This window comes from Trichosurus vulpecula, chromosome 9 (assembly GCF_011100635.1).
Source record: "Trichosurus vulpecula isolate mTriVul1 chromosome 9, mTriVul1.pri, whole genome shotgun sequence".
In the NCBI taxonomy this organism is placed as follows: Eukaryota; Metazoa; Chordata; class Mammalia; order Diprotodontia; family Phalangeridae; genus Trichosurus; species Trichosurus vulpecula.
This window is the reverse complement of record NC_050581.1, coordinates 118,193,780-118,214,938: the sequence shown is the minus strand read 5'-3', so window position 1 is coordinate 118,214,938 and position 21,159 is coordinate 118,193,780. Positions and strand designations below refer to the sequence as shown.

The 21,159-nt window shown below is 39.1% G+C and overlaps 1 protein-coding gene across 2 annotated transcripts in view; it reads left to right on the top strand.

Annotated features, from left to right (window-relative positions):
- The window catches only part of USP4 (ubiquitin specific peptidase 4), an 80,474-nt gene that overhangs the window by 56,095 nt on the left and 3,220 nt on the right, over positions 1-21,159 (top strand). For both annotated transcript variants that reach the window (XM_036737834.1, XM_036737835.1), the window contains 5 exons: positions 13,018-13,257; positions 14,550-14,620; positions 14,990-15,108; positions 15,982-16,131; positions 19,976-20,079. In XM_036737834.1, coding sequence (XP_036593729.1) covers positions 13,018-13,257; positions 14,550-14,620; positions 14,990-15,108; positions 15,982-16,131; positions 19,976-20,079 — 684 coding nt within the window. The remainder of the gene's footprint in view (positions 1-13,017; positions 13,258-14,549; positions 14,621-14,989; positions 15,109-15,981; positions 16,132-19,975; positions 20,080-21,159) is intronic.

Sequence of the window (21,159 nt, the reverse complement as noted above, 5' to 3'; positions counted from 1 at the left end):
AGGGGATTCACTTGAGATAGATTGGAGAGGGGAAAGACTGAATGTAATTGAAGTTTATTGTAATAGTCCAGGCAAGAGAGGATGGTTTAAGTTAGAGTAGTTATGGCATGAGTAGAGATTAGAGGAATGAATGTATAACAGGACTTGGCAGTGGATTGGCCATGAGGGAGTTGAGTCAAAATTAAGAATCAAGGATAACTGTGAGGTTGAGATCCTAAATAGGGAAGTTAGGAGGAGTGGGTTACATTTTGTTAGAATCAGTCCTTTATTCCAGCCTCTTGAGGACTTTCTGATCATCCATTTTATTAACTTTCTTCCCTCCAAAGTTCGCATTGCGCTGTGGTGGAGGAGCTGATATCTGAACCTCATTCTAATCTGAACTGTTTAAAGATGGAAAGAGACACACAGACACACACACACACACACACACACACACACACACACACACACATTTTACTCAATAGGAAAACTGGAGGGAAAGGGAAATTAATGGAAAGATAGATTAAGGGAGGGATTATTCCTAAGCAAAATAAACTAAGGATATGCAAAAGTACCCATAGGTTTTTTTGAGGTAGCAAAAAATGGGAGTGTGGGGGTGTGCCCACAAATTGGAGAATTGATGAACAAATTATGATTAACAGTGTGATGATATACTATCATGATGTAAGAAATAAGGAGGTGGGAAAAGGACCCACATGTACAAAAATGTATATAACAGCTCTTTTTGTGGTGGCCAAGAGCTGGAAATTGAGGGGATGCCCATCAATTGGGGAATAAGTTGTAGTATATGAATGTAATGGAATACTGCTATAAGAAATGATGAACAGGAGGGTATTAGAAAAACCTGGAAAGACTTACATGAACTGATGCTGAGTGAAGTGAGCAGAACCAGGAGAGCATTGTACACAGTAACAACCACATTGTGCACACACTGACTTTGATAGACTTAGCTCTTCTCAGCAATGCAAGGATCTAAAACAATTCAAAAAGACTCATGATGGAAAATGTCATCCACATCCAGAGAAATAACTATGGAGTCTGAATGCGGATCAAAGCACACTATTTGCTTTCTCTTTTTTTGTTTTGTTTTGTTTTGTTTTTTCTTTTTCATGGTTACTTCCATTCGTTCTAATACTTCTATACAACATGACTATTGTAAAAATATATTTAATAGGAATGTATGTGTAGAGCCTATATTGGATTGTATGCCATCCTGGGGAGGGGGGTAGGTGGAGAAAATTTAAAATTTATGGAAGTGAATGTTGAAAACTAAAAATAAATACATTTTAAAAAAAGCTTAGGAGGTAGTTTCAGAGAAACTTGGGAAGACGTTTATGAATTAATGCAAAGTGAAGTCAATGGAACCATGAGGACAATTTATAAATAATACCAATATGGTGAAGAAACACAACTTTGAAAGATTTAAAACCTCTGATCAGTATAGAGACCAACTGGTATTAATGATGAGACATGCTACCCCACATCCTGATAGAGGGGCTACTAAATTATGCATGATCCCGACTTTTGCTTCTTAGTACTTGAATTCTTTCTGTATACCTGCAGTCTCTGACTTGGAAAATCTGGATTTTTACTATGCTATTCCTGGGAGTTTTCGTTTTCAGATTTCAATGAGGAGGTGACTAGTGGATTCTTTCTGTTTTGCCCTCTGGTTTTAAGAGATATGGGCAGTTTCTTTTAAGGTTTCTTGAAATATAATATGTAGGCTCTTTTGAAAAAAATTTGGTAAATATTTCATTTTTTCCAATTAACATGTAAAGATAGTTTTCAACATTCATTTTTAATAAGATGTATAGTTTGAGATTTTTTTCTCCTTTCCTCCCTCACATCCCCCCTCCCCAAAATAGTAAGCAATCTGATACAGGTTATACATGTGCAATCATGTAAACATATTTCCACATTAGCCGTGTTGTGAAAGAAGAAGCAGAACAAAAGGAAAAAGCCAGAAAAACAAAAAAAATGAAAATGGTATGCTTCAATCTACATTCAGACTCCATAGTTCCTACTTTGGATGTGGATAGCATTTTCCATCACGAGCCTTTTGGAATTGGCTTGGATTATTGTATTTTTAAGTCAGTCATAGTTGATCATCACACAGTGTTGTTATTACTGTGTACAGTGTTTTCCTGGTTCTGCTTACCATTCAACATCAGTTCATGTAAGTCTTTCCAAGTTTTTCTGAAATCCACATGCTCATCATTTCTTATAGTACAATAGTATTCCTTTACATTCATATACCAACAACTTGTTTAGCCATTCCCCAGTTGAAGGACATCCCCTCAATTTCCAATTCTTTGCCACCAGAAAAAGAACTGTTTACAATTCACTTGTAAATCCATCTGGCCCTGGAGACTTTCTCTTAGGGAATTCATTGATGGCTTGTTCAGTTTTTTTTTTCTAAAATGGGATTATTTAAATGTTTTATTTCCTCTTCTGTTAATCTGGGCAATTTATATTTTTGTAAATATTCACTCATTTCACTTAGATTGCCAGATTTATTGGCATACAGTTGGGCAAAATTAGCTCCTAATGATTGCTTTAGTTCCTTCTTCATTGGTGGTGAATCCACCCTTTTCATTTTTAATACTGGTAATTTGGTTTTCTTTTTTTAAATCAAATTACCCAGTGGTTTATATGTTTTATTAGTTTTTTCATAAAATCAACTCTTAATTTTATTTATTAGTTAAATAATTTTCCTACTTTTAATTTTATTAATCTTTTCTTTGATTTTCAGAATTTCTAATTTGGTATTTAATTGGGGATTTTTAATTGGTTCTTTTTCTTGCTTTTTTAGTTGCATGCTCAATTCATTGATTTCCTCTTTCTCTACTTTATTCATGTAAATATTTAGAGATGTAAAATTTCCCCTAAGTACTGCTTTGGCTGCATCCCATAAATTTGTGTATGTTGCCTGATTATTGTCATTCTTTTTGATAAAATTATTAATGTTTCTATAATTTGAGGTTTGACCCACTCATTCTTTAGGATTAGATTATTTAGTTTCCAATTAATTTTTCATCTATCTTTCCATGGCCTTTTATTACATTTAATTTTTATTGCATCATGATATGAAAAGCATACATTTAATATTTCGGCCTTTCTGCGTTTGATTGTGAAGTTTTTGTGCTTTAATATGTGTGTGTGTGCATGTATGTATGTATACTATATATATGTGTATATACACACACATACACACACGTGTGTGTGTGTTTGTCTCTCTTTGTGTAGGTGCCATGTACCACTGAGAAAAAAGTATATACCTTTCTATCCCCATTCAGTTTTCTCCAGGGGTTTATCATTTCTAACTTTTCTAAAATTCAGTTCACCCCCTTGACTTCTTCCTTGTTTATTTTGTGGTTAGATTTATCTGGTTCTGAGAGGGGGAGATTGAGTTTCCCACTATAGTTTTGCTACCTGTTTCTTCCTTTAACTTACCTAGCTTCTCTAAGAAGATGCTATATCTCTTGTTGAATATATGTTTAGTATTGATATTACTTTGTTGTCTTTGGTACCTTTTATTTAGCAAAATACAGTTTTCTGCCTTGTCTCTTTTAATTAGATTTACTTTTGCTTTGTCTGATCTCAAAATAGCTACTCCTGCTTTTTTTTTTTTTAAATTTAAGCTGAAGCATAATATATTCTGCTCCAGCCTTTTACCTTTACTGTTTGCTGTGTGTGTGTCTGTGTCTGTGTCCCTCTCTCTGCTTCACATGTGTTTTTTGTAAACAACATTGTAGAATTCTGGTTTTTAAATCCACTCTGCAATCTGCTTTTATTTTCTGGGAGAGGTCATCCTACTCATATTCATAATTATGATTACTAGCTGTATATTTGCCTCCATCCTGTTTTCCCTCTTTTTATATTTTTCCATCTCCTTCCACCCTGCCACTCCTCACCAGTGTTTTGCTTTTGATCACCACCTCCCCTAGTCTGCCATCTTTTTTATTAGCCCCTCTCCCTTTTCTTTCCCCTTCTACTATAAGGTGAGATAGATTTCTCTACCCAATTGAGTGTGTATGTTATTCCCTCTGAGCCATATCTGAGGAGAGTAAAAAACAATGCTCATCCCCTCCCTTCTTTCCCTCTACTATAATAGTTCTCTTATGTCTCTTCATGTGATATAATTTACTTCATTCTGCCTTCCCCTTTCTTCTTCTGCCAGTACTATCTTTTTTTTCACCACTTAATTTTTTTTTATCATCACAACAAAGTCAAGTTCTGCTTAAACCCTCTGTCTAAGTATACTCCTTCTAACTGTCCTAATAGTGATACAGTTCTTAAGAGCTACAAGTATCATCTTCCTCTGTAGAGATATAAACCCTTATTGAATACCATGTTGCTTTTTTTTTCTTTCCTGTTTATCTTTTTATGGTTCTTTTGAGTCTTGTATTTGAAGGTCAAATTTTTTGTTCAGCTCTGGTCTTGTTTTTTCATCAAGAAAGTTTGAAAGTCCCTTATTTCATTGAATGTCCCTGAAAGATTATGCTCAGTTTTGCTGGGTAGTTGATTCTTGATTGTAATCCAGGCTCTTTAGCCTTCCAGGATATCATATTCCAAGCCCTCTGATCCTTTAATGTAGAAGGTGCTAGGTTCTGTGTAATCCTGACTGTGGCTCCTTGATAATTGAATTGTTTCTTTCTGGCTGCTTGCAGTATTTTCTCCTTGACCTGATGGTTCTGGAATTTGGCCACCATATTCTTTGGAGTTTTTATGTTGGGATCTCTTTAAGGAGGTTATCAGTGGATTCTTTCAATGACTATTTTATCCTCTGCTTATGGGTTTTCAGGGTAGTGTTCCTTCATAATTTTTTTTTATTTTTGCAAGGCAATTCAGGTTAAGTCTCCTTGATAATTTCTTGAAAGATGATTATGGCTTGCAGGTAATCCAGTAATTCTTAAATCATCTTTCTTGGATCTGTTTTCCAGGTCATTTGGTTTTACAAATGAGGTATTTAACATTTTCTTCTATTTCTTCATTCTTTTGATTTTCTTTGACTGATTTTTGATGTCTCATAGAGTAATTAGCTTCTACTTGCCCAGTTCTAATTTTTAAGCAATTTTTTCTTCTGTTACCTTTTGTACTTCTTTTTCCAGTTGGTCAGTTCTACTTTTAAAGTTGTTGTTTTCTTCATTGGATTTTTTTTTCCCCAAATTTGGCCAGTTGTATTTTTTAAGGAGTTGTTTCTTTCTTCAGTCAGTTTTTGTGCTTCCTTTTCCAAGCTGTTGAACATTTTTTCATAATTCTCTTGCATAACTCTCATTTCTTTTCCCAATTTTTCTTTTATTTCTAATACGTGATTTTAAAAATTCTTTTTGAGCTCTTCTAAGAGGACTTTTTGGGCTTCAGAGCAATTCATTTTCCTCTTTGAGGCTTCACATGTTGGCATTTTGACATTGTTTCCTCTTTTGAGTTCGTGTTTTGATCTTCACTGTCGCCGTAGCAGCTATCTATCATTAGGGCTCTTTTTTGTTTTTTTTACTCATTTTTAAAAGTTGAGCTCTACCCTTGGGGTACAGGGAGCACTGTCCCAGACTTCTTGCACTGGGGGTCAGGGTCTTAGTCACTGGCTTTTTGTGCTGGGGCCTTGCCCATTGCACGAGGGTAACCCAGCTTCCCCATCCATGCCTGTTGTGCCCTGGGTTCTGGGGCTAGGAGTTTGCTTGAATGTGTTGAGGCTGGGGGCCTCACAGCTGGCCTGCTGAGCCAGGACTGAGGGGCCTTGGTTGCTGATCTGTGCTGTGGCTAAGATCCTCCTGCTTGCTTGCCCAGACACTGTCTGTGCCGGGCTGTACTCCCCTTTTACCCAAGTGAGACAGACCTTTCCTGAAGTCATTCTAAGTTATCTTGGGCTGGAAAATTGTTTCGCTCCATTTTTTTGTGGATTCTGTCGCTCCTGAATTCTTGATTTGTTTCTGAGGGAAACTAGGTAGAGCTCAGGCAACTCTCCAACATGTTTGCTCTGACCGCCCCCACCCCCCGGCTTTTTGTTGTTGTTGTTCATGGTATTCAGATTGTCCAGTGATTCTTAAATATTTTCCTCCTTGATTTGTTTTCTAGCTCAGTTATTTTTTGCTGTGAGTTACCTTACATTTTTCTCTGCTTTTTCAGTCTTTTGACTTGGCTTTAATATTTTTTGTTGCCTCAAGAAGTCATTAGCTTCTGTTTGATCCATTTTTTTTTTAAATGCAATTTATTTATTTAACATATTTGGTTTTCAGCATTGATTTTCACAACATTTTGAATTACAAATTTTCTCCCCATTTCTACCCTCCCCCCCACTCCAAGATGGCTTATATTCTGGTTGCCCTGTTCCCCAGTCAGCCCTCCCCTCTATCACCCCCCTCCCCTCTCATCCCCTTTTCCCTTCCTTTCTTGTAGGGCAAGATAAATTTCTACGCCCCATTGCCTGTGTATCTTATTTTTTAGTTGCATACAAAAACTTTTTTTGTTTTTGAACATCTGATTTTAAAACTTTGAGTTCCAAATTCTCTTCCCTCTTCCCTTCCCACCCACCCTCCCTAAGAAGTTGAGCAATTCAACCTAGGCCACACATGTATTATTATGTATAACCCTTCCACAATACTCATGTTGTGAAAGGCTAACTACATTTTGCTCCGTCCCAACCCATCCTGCTTTATTGAATTTTCTCCCTTGACCCTGTCCCCTTTCCAAAGTGTTTGTTTTGATTACCTCCACCCCCATCTGCCCTCCCCTCCATCATCCCCCCGTCTTTTATTTTTTTTTTTTATCTTCCTCCCTCTTTCTTTCCTGTGGGGTAAGATACCCAACTGAGTATGTATGGTATTCCCCCTCAGGCCAAATCTGATGAGAGCAAGGTTCACTCATCCCCCCCTCACCTGCCCTCTCCCCTCCTCCCATAGAACTGCTTCCTCTTGCCACCTTTATGCGAGATAATCCACCCCATTCTATCTCTCCCTATCTCCCTCTCTCAGTATGTTACTCTCTCATCCCTTAATTTCATTTTATTTCTTTTAGATATCTTCCCTTCATCTTCAACTCACCCTGTGTCTGCTCTCTCTCTTTTACATATATATATATATATATATATATATATAAACACATATATATATACACATACATACACATACATACATATACACATAGATACATACATACATACACATTCACTTATATATATACATAAACATATATATATAATATACATATATATGTATATATATATATGTGCATATTCCCTTCAACTACCCTAATACTGAGGTCTCATGAATCATACTCATCATCTTTCCATGTAGGAATGTAAGCAAAACAGTTCAACTTTAGTAAGTCCCTTGCAATTTCCGTTTCTTGATTACCTTTTCATGCTTCTCTTGATTCTTGTGTTTGAAAGTCAAATTTTCTATTCAGTTCTGGTCTTTTCACTGAGAAAGCTTGAAAGTCCTCTATTTTATTGAAACTCCATATTTTGCCTTGGAACATGATACTCAGTTTTGCTGGGTAGGTGATTCTAGGTTTTAATCCTAGCTCCATTGACCTCCGGAATATCGCATTCCAAGCCCTTCGATCTCTTAATGTAGAAGCTGCCAGATCTTGGGTTATTCTGATTGGGTTTCCACAATACTCAAATTGTTTCTTTCTGGCTGCTTGCAGTATTTTCTCCTTGATCTGGGAGCTCTGGAATTTGGCAACAATATTCCTTGGAGATTTCTTTTTGGGATCTATTTGAGGAGGCAATCGATGGATTCTTTCAATTTCTATTTTGCCCTGTGGCTCTAGAATATCAGGGCAGTTCTCCTTGATAATTTCCTGAAAGATGGCATCTAGGCTCTTTTTTTGATCATGGATTTCAGGTAGTCCAATAATTTTTAAATTATCTCTCCTGGATCTATTTTCCAGGTCAGTGGTTTTTCCAAGGAGATATTTCACATTGTCTTCCATTTTTTCATTCCTCTGGTTCTGTTTTATAATATCCTGATTTCTCATAAAGTCACTAGCTTCCACTTGCTCCAATCTAATTTTTAAAGTAGTATTTTCTTCAGTGGTCTTTTGGACCTCCTTTTCCATTTGGCTAATTCTGCCTTTCAAGGCATTCTTCTCCTCATTGGCTTTTTGGAGCTCTTTTGCCATTTGAGTTAGTCTGTTTTTTAAGGTGTTGTTTTCTTCAGTGTATTTTTCAGTATTTTTTTGGGTCTCCTTTAGCAAGTCATTGACTTGTTTTTCATGGTTTTCTCGCATCCTTCTCATTTCTCTTCCCAATTTTTCCTCTACTTCTCTAACTTGCTTTTCCAAATCCTTTTTGAGTTCTTCTATGGCCTGGGGCCAGTTCATGTTTTTCTTGGAGGCTTTTGTTGTAGGCTCTATGACTTTGTTGTCTTCTTTAGGCTGTATGTTTTGGTCTTCTTTGTCACCAAAGAAAGAATCCAAAGTCTGAGACTGAATCTGGGCGCGTTTTCGCTGCCTGGCCATATTCCCAACCAACTAACTTGACCCTTGAGTTTTTCAGTGGGGTATGACTGCTTGTAGACTAACGAGTTCTATGTTCTACGTTTGGGGGGGAGGTGCCAGCTCTGTCAGACCCTCACTCCTCCTTCCCCAAGGACCCCCAGTCCAGACTGGGCTTAGATCTTCAGCAGGCTGTTGCACTCCTGCTCTGATCCGCCACTGAATTCCTCCCACCAGGTGGGCCTGGAGCCGGAAGTAACAACAGCTGTAGCTGCCCCACCTCCACTGCCCCCGGGGCTGGAAGCCCAACCGCGAACTCCTTCCACTCCCGCAGCTTTTCCCACTAACCTTCTCCGCAGTCTTTGGTGTTTGTGGGTCGAGGGGTCTGGTAACTGCTGCAGCTCACATATTCAGGGCGCTAGGGCCCCCTCCGCCCGGCTTCTGGTCTGGATCGTCCACGCCTCTCAGGCTGGGCTCTGCTCCACTCCGTTCCCAGCTCCCAGCTCCGTGTGGAATAGACCTCACCCAGAGACCATCCAGGCTGTCCTGGGCTGGAGCCCTGCTTCCCTCTGCTGTTCTGTGGGTTCTGCCGTTCTAGAATTGGTTCAGAGCCATTTTTATAGGTTTTTGGAGGGAGCTCACTCTAGTCCGTGCTTACCAGCCGCCATCTTGGCTCCGCCCCCTGTTTGATCCATTTTAATTTTCACAGAGTTTGTTGTTTGGCCAGGGTTTTTATATTTCTTATGCTAATTTGTTAATTCCCTTTGTATTCCTTTCCTTTCATAGCTTTCCTTGCTAATTTTTTTCCCCTCAGGTACCCTCTTTCAATTTATTATAACATTTTAAATTCTTGTTTCCTTTCTTCCAGGAATTTTAGTTGAGTTTATGCCTAAACTGTGTTTCTCCAAGACATTGCTTGTTGATGATTTGGAGTCATTCTCTTCTTCTGCATTTATGTCTTGAGTGTCCTTGCTACTATAGTAGTTCATTATGATGGGGTTCTTTTTGTGTTTAGGATGCTGCCTTGGCCCATAGTAAACACAATATAAATGCTTGTTTTTTCCCTCTTCCTCATCCTCCCTCCCCTCCCATTCTGTTCTTCCAAATTACTTCCTGACTTAATGCTACATGGCACTTTGGGAAGGAAGGTTTAGACTTGTCCTGATGTTGCTTTCTTGGAGTATTGAGTATTGCGTTATTTATTCCAGGAGCTCAGGAACAGTCTAGGGATCTGCTCCCAAAGTGGTCTGATCCAGGGCAAAGTCTGATTGCTGGCCCCCTGACCTTAGCTCTGCAAATTCCTGGCCTTGGTTTGAGTCTGAGCAAGAGTAGACCACTTCTGGACTTGGCCTCTATTAGCTTATGGGAAAGTCTTGTTGGTTCATAGTGACAGAAGGGTGGACTCCTCTTTGGTCTAGGATTACCACTTTGGTTATTCTTCTGCAGGGCAGACAAGATGCTGGAAGGGACTGCTGCTCTGAGCCTGGAATCTGAGGCTGCTGCCGACTTCTGAACTTCCTCCTTTCCCCATGCACAACCTAAGGCCTCTCTCCCCAGGAATTCCACTGTCCCGTACAAGCTTTCTTTTCAGTCTGCCCTCAGTCTGTAACTTGGAACTGTGTAGCGGGTGACAAGCTTCTAGTTGGTACCTGTCCCCATCTTAGGCCTTTAGTCTAGGTCTGGGTTCTACCCTTGCCCTGGTGTTCAGCCTCTCCCTGGTGTGCCGACTCAGACTGATGAAAAAGTACCTTTTAAATAAGAGAACAATTAAATTTTGTTTAAAGTGGTTTAGTATTGAGCTGCTGTAAGTGCGCATGGCTGCTAGTTGCTGGCCTGACCTTGTTCCTTGTGTCTGAAGGCCTGGTCTCTGTCTTCCTCTGTTGAGCTGGACTGTACACAGGACTCATGACTTTTTCTGGGTGTCCCCATCAGCATTCAGTCTGGCACATTTTCTAGATCTGTTTGAAGGGAGCTCACTGTACTTTCTTGCTACTCAGCTGTCTCAGTTCCGCATCTGGGAGTTGCCCCTCACTTGGCCAGATCCCTCCATGCTTCCTTCTTTTCTTTTAAGAGCCTGGTTCTTGTTGAGGTTGGACCTGGAGCTTTACTAATGCCAGTAGCTCCTAACCATAGGGGCCTTTGCTGGCTCTCAGACCTTGCTTGAAATAGGTAGTCCTTTGATGTTCATTTTTACCGACTTTTCAAAATGATTCTCATGGTCTCCAAACTCCTCATTTGTTTCCTCTTGTGTCTTTTGTACCATCTACTTCTCTCCAGCCCCTTGATTTGCCTCACCAGATGTACAGTCAGCAGCACTTTGGCTGTACTAATGTCCTAGGCTAACCAGTAAGAAGGAAGGAGGCAGGCCCTGGGAGATGTAGATGGAAACAAACCCTGTTCTATATTCATCTCTCGTTCTGTCAATGAAGCCTCAGGTGGCGTTTGGTATAGCCAGACAGTTCCTCAGAAGGTCATGGAGTGAGAAGCAAGAGACCCTGTTCTTGTAACTTTTTTTCTTTCCATTGCTCTAGGAGGAAGTCCCTGGCAGGTAACAGATTCAGACTGACGGAATTAGTATTCTGATCTAAAGCTGTAAGCTTTTCTTTAGTGCTTTTTACTTCACGGCCCCCCAGTATAGTACCTTTTTTTTTTTTTAATCATAATTTTCTTCGAAGCAGATAACAGATTCCTACTTATCCAAAGCTTAAGTAAACCATTTTTTTTCCTCTCTTTGACGTATTAGAAATGCTGCCAGATCCAAAAGTACTTTTTAAGTCAGAGAAAGATTAAATTTTATCTAAAGTGGTTTAATGTTGAGTTCATTTTTTTTTTCATTTTTTTGTTTGTTTTTGGAGGGGGGGAGGCAAGGAAATTGAGGTTAAGTGACTTGCCCAAGCTCATACAACTAGTAAATGTGTAAAGTGTCTGAGGCTGGATTTGAACTCAGGCCCTCCTGACTCCAAGGCTGGTGTTCTACTCATTTTGTCACCTAGCTGCCCCAGGGTTGAGTTCATTTTATTTAATACTTTGATATCTCCACAGATGTCACCCTCCAGTGCCTTCCTGTGCTTTGGAGGTGGCTTTTGCTTCTCATAGGATTATGTAGAACATCAGCTCTGGAAGATATTTTTGAGCTAGAAAGTACAGAGATAGACTGTGAGCCTTTCTTCAGGCAGCTTCAGAGAGTTGGCCACCAACTTATGAATTTTGGGGTCCACATCGTGTTTTCAGAAGGTAGCAGCATAGTGTAGTTCAGGGGTGGCGAACCTGTGGCCTTGAGGCCACATGTGGCCCTCTAGGTCCTCAAGCGTGACCCTTTGACTGAATCCACACTTCACAGAATAAATCCCCTTAATAAACAGATTTGTTGTGTAAAACTTGGACTCAGTCGAAAGGCCATACCTGAGGACCTGGAAGGCCACAGGTTCCCCACTGGTGTAGTAGATGATGTGGAAGTTGAAATCAGGAATATCTAGATTCAAACTTCATCTTAGACAATTAGTAGCTGTGTGAATGTGGACAAAATACCTAACTTTTCAGAGCCTCAGTTTCCTTGCCTGTAAAATGAGGGTAATAATACCTGTGTTACCCCAGTTATTCTTGTTTAGTGGGTGCTCTCTCTGTGTTTGTATGTAGATCCTTCATCTCTGAAGATCTCAGCAGTGAGTGCTAGTGACTGCAGGGACCTATGTGTGACCAGATTGCCTTAGAAATAGGAGAGAGTCTGTTTTGTTTCTGTTATGCTATGAAACTTAGCAAATTCATGCTTCTGTCTCTTAGACATAAGACAGCGCCTCTTGGACTCTGACTTATTAGCCAGAATACTTTGGCTAGGAAGAGATACAGCCTCGTTTCTGAGTCTTAAGACGCTTCATTTGTCTACAGACGTTAGGACCTATTCATAGTCAAATAATTTTTCTTTTTTGTGCATCAGCTCTTGCCTGGAAGTCCTAGAATCAGACTATCAGATCTAGAAAAGACCTTAGAAACTATCTAAGAGTATTCCTCTCATTGTGTAGGTATAGACACTGAGGTTTGGTGGGTCAGATGACCTGTCCAAGGTCACATAGCTAGTTACTGGCAAGGGTGGGACTGGAATCTAGGTTCTCTAAATCATAAAACACAAATTCATTGAAAGACGGATATGTACATTTCTTTTATGTCAACTAATTTTACTTGTGCTATGTGTCACGCACATAGATGGAGGCATTGTTGCTTGGTAGAAGGAGCAACTGACCTGGCATTGAATCTTGTGAAGCACGATTGAGTTCTGGATCTGGCTTTGTGGCCTTGGACAGATTTTTCCTCCTTTCTGGGCCTTAGCCTCCTTATCTGTAAGATGATTGTAATAATATCTGCCATACTACCTTCTTCACAGGCCTGGTAGGAAGATCAGATCAAAATGGGTTTAGAAAACTCAGATGGTATTTAAGTCTAAGATAAAGTATTACTTGCTTCTGTGTGCAGGTAAAAATGAAAGATAACCCTACTAGTGATTTTTAGAAATGATTTTTTAAATAAAGTTTTTTAAAACCACCTAAAGTATTGAAGCTAGACTTCATTTTTCATTTGTATCAGGAGACGAAGAAGAAATGGAACACCAAGACGAAAGCAAAAGACCAACTACAGAAACAGAGACCTGTTCATCAGAAGACTGTGTAGAACATGAATTGGGAAATGAGTCTTGTCAGAATGTCTCGAAGAGAGTCAGAGGCCAGCACTGCAAAAAGAGGCTTTTCACCTTTAGCCTGGTGAATTCCTATGGCACCACTGACATCAATTCTCTTGCAGCAGATGGGAAACTCCTTAAACTGAATTGTAAGTGTTTTCTCTGTACTTTTAGAACTGATTTAATAGCAAATGTCAGTTTATTTGTAGATCTGAATACTGATGAAAAATACTCGTCTGTGTGTGTGTGTGTATTTCACAATAAATAGTGAAGATACATCATAAACTTGATTAAAATAAAGGAATATCTAGAAGAATGTCCACAGAGCTTATCTATCTCTTGATTACACTGTACTTGTAAGGCACAGCCCAGGTTTGAATCCAGGGTCTGTTACTACCTGTATGACTTTGTATTATTTCCCTCTTTTAGTGTCAATTTCCTCATCTGTAAAATGAGGCTGGACTAGACAATTTTAAGGTCTCTTTTAGCTCTAAATTGTACCTAACTGCTAAGGACCACAAAGAAGAACCTGTCTCTCCTCTACACATAATTCCCCAGTAAGAGAAGGAACAAGTCATGATCTCTGTGTTAGCACCATCTTTCTTCCAGTATTTGGCTCTTTTCTAAGGAAATTGCTCCTGTTTTGTTTGAGGAAAGTTTCCCAGCGTAATTTTTATCCCAGAAGCTTATTCACAAGATATGGCCTGTTTGAAAAAGCATTCTGATTGGTCATATGACTCAGTAATAAGAATGATAATCTGGGTCCCTGCACTTTGTAAATGTTTGCTAAATGAGCAAAGAACTAGACCAACATAGATAAGCAGAGATGAATACATAGGAGACAAGTGCTGATTTGTAAAGCCCGAGAGAGAGAGAGAGAGAGAGAGAGAGAGAGAGAACCACTAATAACATGCATTGTGGGTGAGGGAAAACATCAGTTGACATACCTAGTTTTCTTCATCTGTGGAATAGTACAATACTTGCATTACCCTCCTCACGTTGTTATTTTGCTAAAATCACCTTGTAAGCTTCGAATTACTATAGAATCATGTTTTTTATGAAAAGAGAACTGGGCCAGGAGTATTAATGGCCTTTAAGATTATTTTGTGAGTATCAACTTGGCATGCATATATAAAATGCCATCCACCTATGTTAGTCAGACATTTTAGTTTTCCATGCAGATAATGTGAAGACCTTGACAAACCTTTAGAAAGGGATGTTCAGAGTGATGAGAAAGCTCCCTGCTTTGAGGGATTTAGGGTCAGACCAGAGGGGGAGGGGTCTAGTTATAAGAAATTTCAGGGAGTAGCTGGTGCCAAAGCTAGATCTTGACTTTGATCCTTCTCTGTTTTCCCATCACCTGGAAAGCAGCTACCCAAGCAGCCTCTTCTCTTGCTGGCCAGTGAGCAGGAAATGGAAATCTTGTCCTTCTCTTCCACAGCTCGCTCCACAGTTGCAGTTGACTGGGACACCGAAACCCGGTGTCTTCACTACGATGAACAAGAATCAGAGGTAGGTGATTTAGCTTGCCTACCTGATAATGTCAACATAGAATGGGTTTCTCAGGCTTTGTGCCACAGATACTGGAATAAGAAGCCGTGGTAGAACAATTAGGATTTGGAAAAGGGCTTTTCGTCTTTGAATAATAGTGTGATTGCTGTCACAATTCAAATGATGGTGCCACAACTCAGTACATTTTCACATTGGACAGCATGTTAAATGTGGATTTCAGATTAAGGGTGAAAAACACACAATGTCAAAATTTCTGTAGTGCATTCCATTAAACCTGAAAAGGAAAATACATTGCCTTGTCTGATTAGAGTTTCTTTTTGACTCTGGAGAACCCTCTTGCACCAAACTTAACCATTGTGTTTTTAATAGGCTTGTGATAAACACAGCAGTATGCTCCAGCCCCAGAAGAAGAAGAAGACGACGGTGGCCCTCCGAGATTGCATAGAGCTCTTCACTACCATGGAAACCCTTGGGGAGCATGATCCCTGGTTAGTGGGTCATTGAGCAAATGTGTATGGGAATGACTGCAGAGAAAGCAGTGTGTAGTGTGTGTGGCCACTTGTGCACGTGTGTGTGCGTGCATATGTGCATGCACATGCACTGTCCTCTGACATCATCTGATGCTTCATTTTGGCATGCTGATAATCTTAGATATGGCAGCAGAGGGTAAACTCTTTCAAATCCTACCAAGACAGAACTATCTATGTACTCGGTAATCCAAAGACCAGCCTCACAGAACTTGGAACAATTTATCTCTAGGTCGGCTGTGGGATGGTTAATGAATGTTTGCTAAGGTGTATCATGGTTATAGTCTGTGTCGTTGGAATGGACCCACACTGCTTAAAGCCATAGCCATCATATTCATCAGTGAACCATTTAAGTAATTTTTTCTTTTACACTGGGTATTGTAAATACCAGTCTGAAAATAACTTCCTGACAAGTAATGTTTTCTGTACTAATTGGTTGTGTTTTCCAGAGTTGGGAATAGCAAAATTGTTACTTTTCATGTGGTACCGAGGTAATGCTTTATGCACCAGAGACAACTTGGTTCTGGAGCAGAGAACAACCACTAAAGGGAATTGGCCAATATTCCTGATATGAAAGATATTATTTCCTTTAGCTGTTTCCTAAAATTCTCTGTTCTGTATTTATCTGTGTATGGAGTAGATATAGTGAGTGCTTTGAGGCCCTCATAGGGTATATATGTTGGAGGTGTGGGGGACCAGTGACCTTCACTGCTATAAAGAAAAGGTAACTACGGTAGTAACTGAAAGTTTGTCGGCATGCTTATCTGATAGTCACTTTGGCTCTATAGCTATTGAATGATGTCAGTTAAATGAGCATATTTATTTTCTCTTCAGGTATTGTCCTAACTGTAAGAAACATCAGCAGGCCACAAAGAAATTTGACTTGTGGTCCTTGCCAAAAATATTGGTGGTTCATCTCAAGCGATTTTCATACAACAGATACTGGAGGGATAAACTTGACACAGTGGTTGAATTTCCAATAAGGTAGGATTTTTTAATATCTATATCAAGCAAAATCACAATCAGGAAATCCTGTAGCAATACTGCTGGGCAAGGGACCTTGGCCCCAAAGTATTGCCACTGTATGGGCTAGAGTTACAAACAACCAGTTCATTTTTGTGTAAAGGTGTCTTTAGCTGTGGCTATAATTGAATCATACTTTAACCTGTCATTACAGAACCCCTGTATCCAGGAAATTGTCAGGCATCTCTTTTTTTCTTCTACTTTTTCTCTTTGGCTTGTACAGTCAGGGTGGAATACCTGAAGCATCAAAAGTGTCACCTGACTAAGACACTGGGATCTGAGCCCAGGTTTCTAGCTCCCATTCTTTTATTTTGACCTACTATGATAATAATCAAATATCACAGTTCTGTGAGGGGAGGTAGTATAAGTACTTTACCTCCATTTTACTGATGTAGAAACTGAAGCCAGAAAAAGGAAATAGTTTTCCCATGGTCCTATATCTAGTAAATGTCAGAGCTGAAATTTGAACCTAGTTCTTACTGATTTACTTACAATCTTATTGATCAGTATGGACAGTCTACTCATTTGGGGGGCCATAGTTCCAAATTCCTTTCAAGAGTAGTTATAGCAATTCATAGCTCTAACAGTATATGTTAATATGCCTGTTTTTCCAAGACCCTTTTGGTATTTGTGTGTGTGTGTGTACACATATATTTGACAATCTAATGGGTGTGAGATGGAATCTCCAAGTTGCTTTACTTTATAGTTCTCTAATTATTAGTGATTTGGAGGATTTTATTTTCACAGATAGCTTGGATTTCTTCCTTTGAAAGCTTCTGTATCATTTCATTGTTTTGTCAGTTAAGGAGTGGAACTTTTTCTGAATAATTTGAATCCATTCATCCATATCTTGGATCTGAGGTATTTTTAAATTTTATTTCTGAACTGAAAGCAGCAAAAAAAGGAGTATTTTCTTATAGATCAATAGAGCACAAAAAAGAAAATGGTATATAAATCTCCATTTCATGTGGCTTAATTTTTTTAAAAGTATACAATAAAATCCACACATTATTTTCAAAATTGTTTCTTCTGAATTTCTCTTCTATGTATTTTAAAAACTCTTCTTTGGCCCTTTTTTTTTTTATCACTATTGATTTCTCACACACACACACCCCTAGTCTCCCCCTACCCCCAATAAAAAACCAGAAAGAAAAAACAACTTGTAGCAAGTAAATATAGTCAAGGAAAACAAATCCATACAGTGGCCATGTCCAAAATCTCATCTCATTCTGCATCTTGAGTCCCTCACCTCTTCCTCAGAAGACTGGGATTGTTAGTGTGCTTCACCATCAGTTCTTTAGAAAAATACTTCATCATTGCTTTAATCAGACTTCTCAAGTGTTTCAGAGTTGTCTTCCTTTATAGTGTTTCCCTTGTAGAAATTGTTTTCCTAGTTCTGCTCACTTCACTCTGGATCAGTTCCTCCTACCCAGGATTTTCTGAAGTTTTTTTTTCTTTGTTTCTTACAGTGCAATATTGTTCCATTATATACCACAAGCAAAGAACTGGAGTCTAAGGTGATGCCCCAGTTTGATGAGCATTGTCTTGGATTCTAGTTCTTTGCTTTTCTTTTCCCCCCCTTTTAATTCTTTCCTTAGGATCAAGTTTGTTTTACCTTGTGGCTATATTCTCCCTCTTCTGGATTCTCATTATCCCTAATAACCCTTCCCCACCCCCCATTACTTTATCTCTACTTGTTTCCTTATTGAGTTTAATGTATTTCTACACCTGTATCTGTGTGTTTGTGTTTTCAGCCATCCTTTGACCATTTCAGATAAGAGCAAGGTTCATCTGATAACCACATACCCCTACCTTTTCAACTCTGTCTTTGTATATACTCTTTATATACCCTAATTATGAGAAATAGGAAGTTCTACCTTCTTTCTCCTTTCTACATTAGTTATCCTCTTTACCCTTTCTTTTCTTTACGCTCTTAAAACCTTCAGAACAGAAGGAATCCACCCACAGGTCCTCAGGTTTTCTTATTTTAAAATTTCTTTAATACCCTTAGAAGATATTAAGGCACTGAAGGGATACTTGTGTTTTTCTCCCCTTATTTGAATATTACTACTACATTATCAGTAATCCCTTCCAATTGCTCAAATAAATTTACCATTCTTGGTTTTCTTCTTGCATTTCAAAGTTCCTGCTCAGCACTAGTCTTTTCATCAGAAATATTTGAAAGTCCTCTGTTTCATTAAAGGTCCATTCCGTGCCGCCCTTCTCTCCCCCGACTCATAGTCAGCTTTGCACTGTAAGTTATTCTTGGTTTTAAGCCTATGTTCAGTCCTTTAAGTTTTATTCAACTCTTCATGGCCCCTATCTATACCATTTGCTTTTTAGAACATTGTAATCTAAGATCTCTAAGATCTCTTCTTTAATCTAGTAGCTATCAGGTCTACTGTGATCCTGCTTGTTTTTCCTTGGTACTTAGAAGTGCTTTCTGAATGCTTGTGGTATTTATTCTTTAATATGGTTGTTCTGGGTTTGGGTTATTACATTCCTGGAACAACTTCTTTTTGGGATTTCTTTCAGGGAGTCCATTGATTCTTAAATTATGTCTCCCTGGCATGTTTTCCAGGTTATATTTTATATTTTCTTCACTTTTTTTCAGTCTTCATTTTTATTTAATATTTCTTGTTTCTTATGGAGTCATCGATTTCCATTTGGTCTCTTCTGATTTTCAGGGAGTTTCTTACTTAGGTAAGGCTTACCACTTTCTCCTTCCAATTCTTTTCCTCCAGAGATTGTATTTCATTTTTTATATCTTTCTTTCTTCTAGCTGATTCTTAAAGATCTTATGGAAAATCCAGTTTTTCCTTTGAGTCTATGCTTACAGTTGTAAGTTACTTGCTCTTTCTTTTTGAGAATCCCTGTATTTGCAAGAATTTGTAGTAGGGGTTAACATCTTCTTTGGTTTACTCATTTCTTTGGTTCTTTGCCCGGCTCGCACTTTATTTCTCCCCCCCCCCCCCGCAGCACTTTTGGGTAAGATGTCATCGTTGCTTGGTCTGCGCCTTGGTTCCTGCACTGGCCTCCTCCTCCTGGGTTTAGGCTCCTCTGGATCTTTGAGGTTCAGAGTTCTGGTTCTTCAAGACATTTTATGGCATCTCAGTTCTGGACCTTGGAGCCCCTGGCCCTGAGCTGCTTATACACTGTCCTGGTTGCTAGGGCTTCCAGGGATTGGTGTTCTTGCTGCCTGTGCACACAGAGCTTTGTAGGCTACACGTGTCTCTGGCTTGTTTCTCTTCATGTTGGGAGACGGCTAGTGTTTGCTTATATTATCACTGGCTTTGCTATTGGTCCCTTTTTTATTTCCTGTCAGCTTCTTGCCAACTTTTTATACAGTTCTTTGGTAGAAGTTACTGAAGTTTCTTGTTGGATTTCTTGATCATTGTTTAGTGTGGTGAATTTCAGGTTTTTGCCGAGGGATGTACGTGGGAGCTGCCTCCCCACAGACAGCCATTTTGTCCAGATATGACTTTTTTCAAAGTTTTTTTCTTCCCGCATCTGTTTCCTTTCTAATTTTAACTGCAGGATTTGTTTGTACAAAACATTCTAACTTTTTCCTAGTGAAAATTGTCCATTTTATATTCTGTAATCCTCTATCCCTGTCCCTTGTTTGAACATGAACTCTTCCCTTATATATAAATCTGATTTCTAACTTGCTCCTCTAATTTGTTTATATTATGACTTTCCATATTTGAAACTTGGTATATGGTGAACTATTGATATATACCTAACATCTACCAGATTTTACCTGTAATTTCACATACTTATGGGATGCTTTATGTATTATCTTCAGAGACTTGCATATGTCTGAATTTGTCTGTGACCCGGCAGCTGGCCCTTATGTCTATGACCTCATTGCAGTATCCAATCATTATGGAGCCATGGGTGTGGGCCACTGTAAGTACCAAATTTCATGTCATTCTCAAATTTTTCAGTTTCATTTTATCAGCAAGTTTTAATTGAACAGTTTCTGTGTGCATGTTCTGGGGGTTGTGGCAAAGTATTACATAATTTCTGCCTTTTGGATCTTAGAGTCAAATTGGGTATCCAGGGTGCGTGCGTGTACACACACACTCTCTCTTTCTTCCTCTTTCTCTCTTTCTCTCTGGCTAAGTGCCAGATGAAGTTCAGCAGTACATACTTTAAGAGTATAGAAGAAAGGGAGAGAATCCCAGGCAGGGAAAACAGCATTAGTATAGACATGGAGACAGTGTACCATTGGGTTAGATCAGAGAGTTGGTTTCGAGCAGGGCTTTTTAAACTTTTTCCACTCTCAACCCCTGAAGTGTTGGTGATTGTGGCCTGAGGGCATGCCCAGTACAAAGTGGGCATGCTTTGTGTTCACAACCAAGGCTGCAGTGAAGTTGATCGAAGCAACACAGGCAGGTGCTGCCAGAAGTACCTTGGATTTAGTACTCGTTTGAGTTTTAGTTAATTTTTGGTCCTTGTGAGTTCAGAAGCCTTTTATGGTTGCCATATTTTTCACCACCCCATATGGAGTCAAGACCCACAGTTTTAAGAAGTGCCGCTTTAGAGAAGTATAGTGAAAGATACAGTTTGAGAGAGGGTAAGTTGTAGCTAGGTTTTAGATGACTACAGTTTAGAAAGGATTAATCTGGTAGTATGCATATGGAGATAAGGACACCAGGTAAGAGTAGTCTGTTGTAGTTCATTGGTGGGGTGTTTTGGATTTGGTTGGAAAGCATTTCTTCCTTGGATAAGTGTAAGCACTAAATAGGATTGTTTTGTGTGTGAGAGAAAGATTCTGGATTTGGATAGACTTGAATACAAAAGCCTTATTGGCTTTTGGAAAGAGAGAGATTTTAGTTCAGTTTGCATTTCTTTTTTAAATACCAGTCTATTACCTAACCTGAAAAATGAGCTTTTGGCTCTTATCTATGAGCCCTGCCAATCTTAAAATATTGTCATCCTCTAGCAGACTTATAGCAGGATACTAGCTATCTGTGTTTGTGGGAT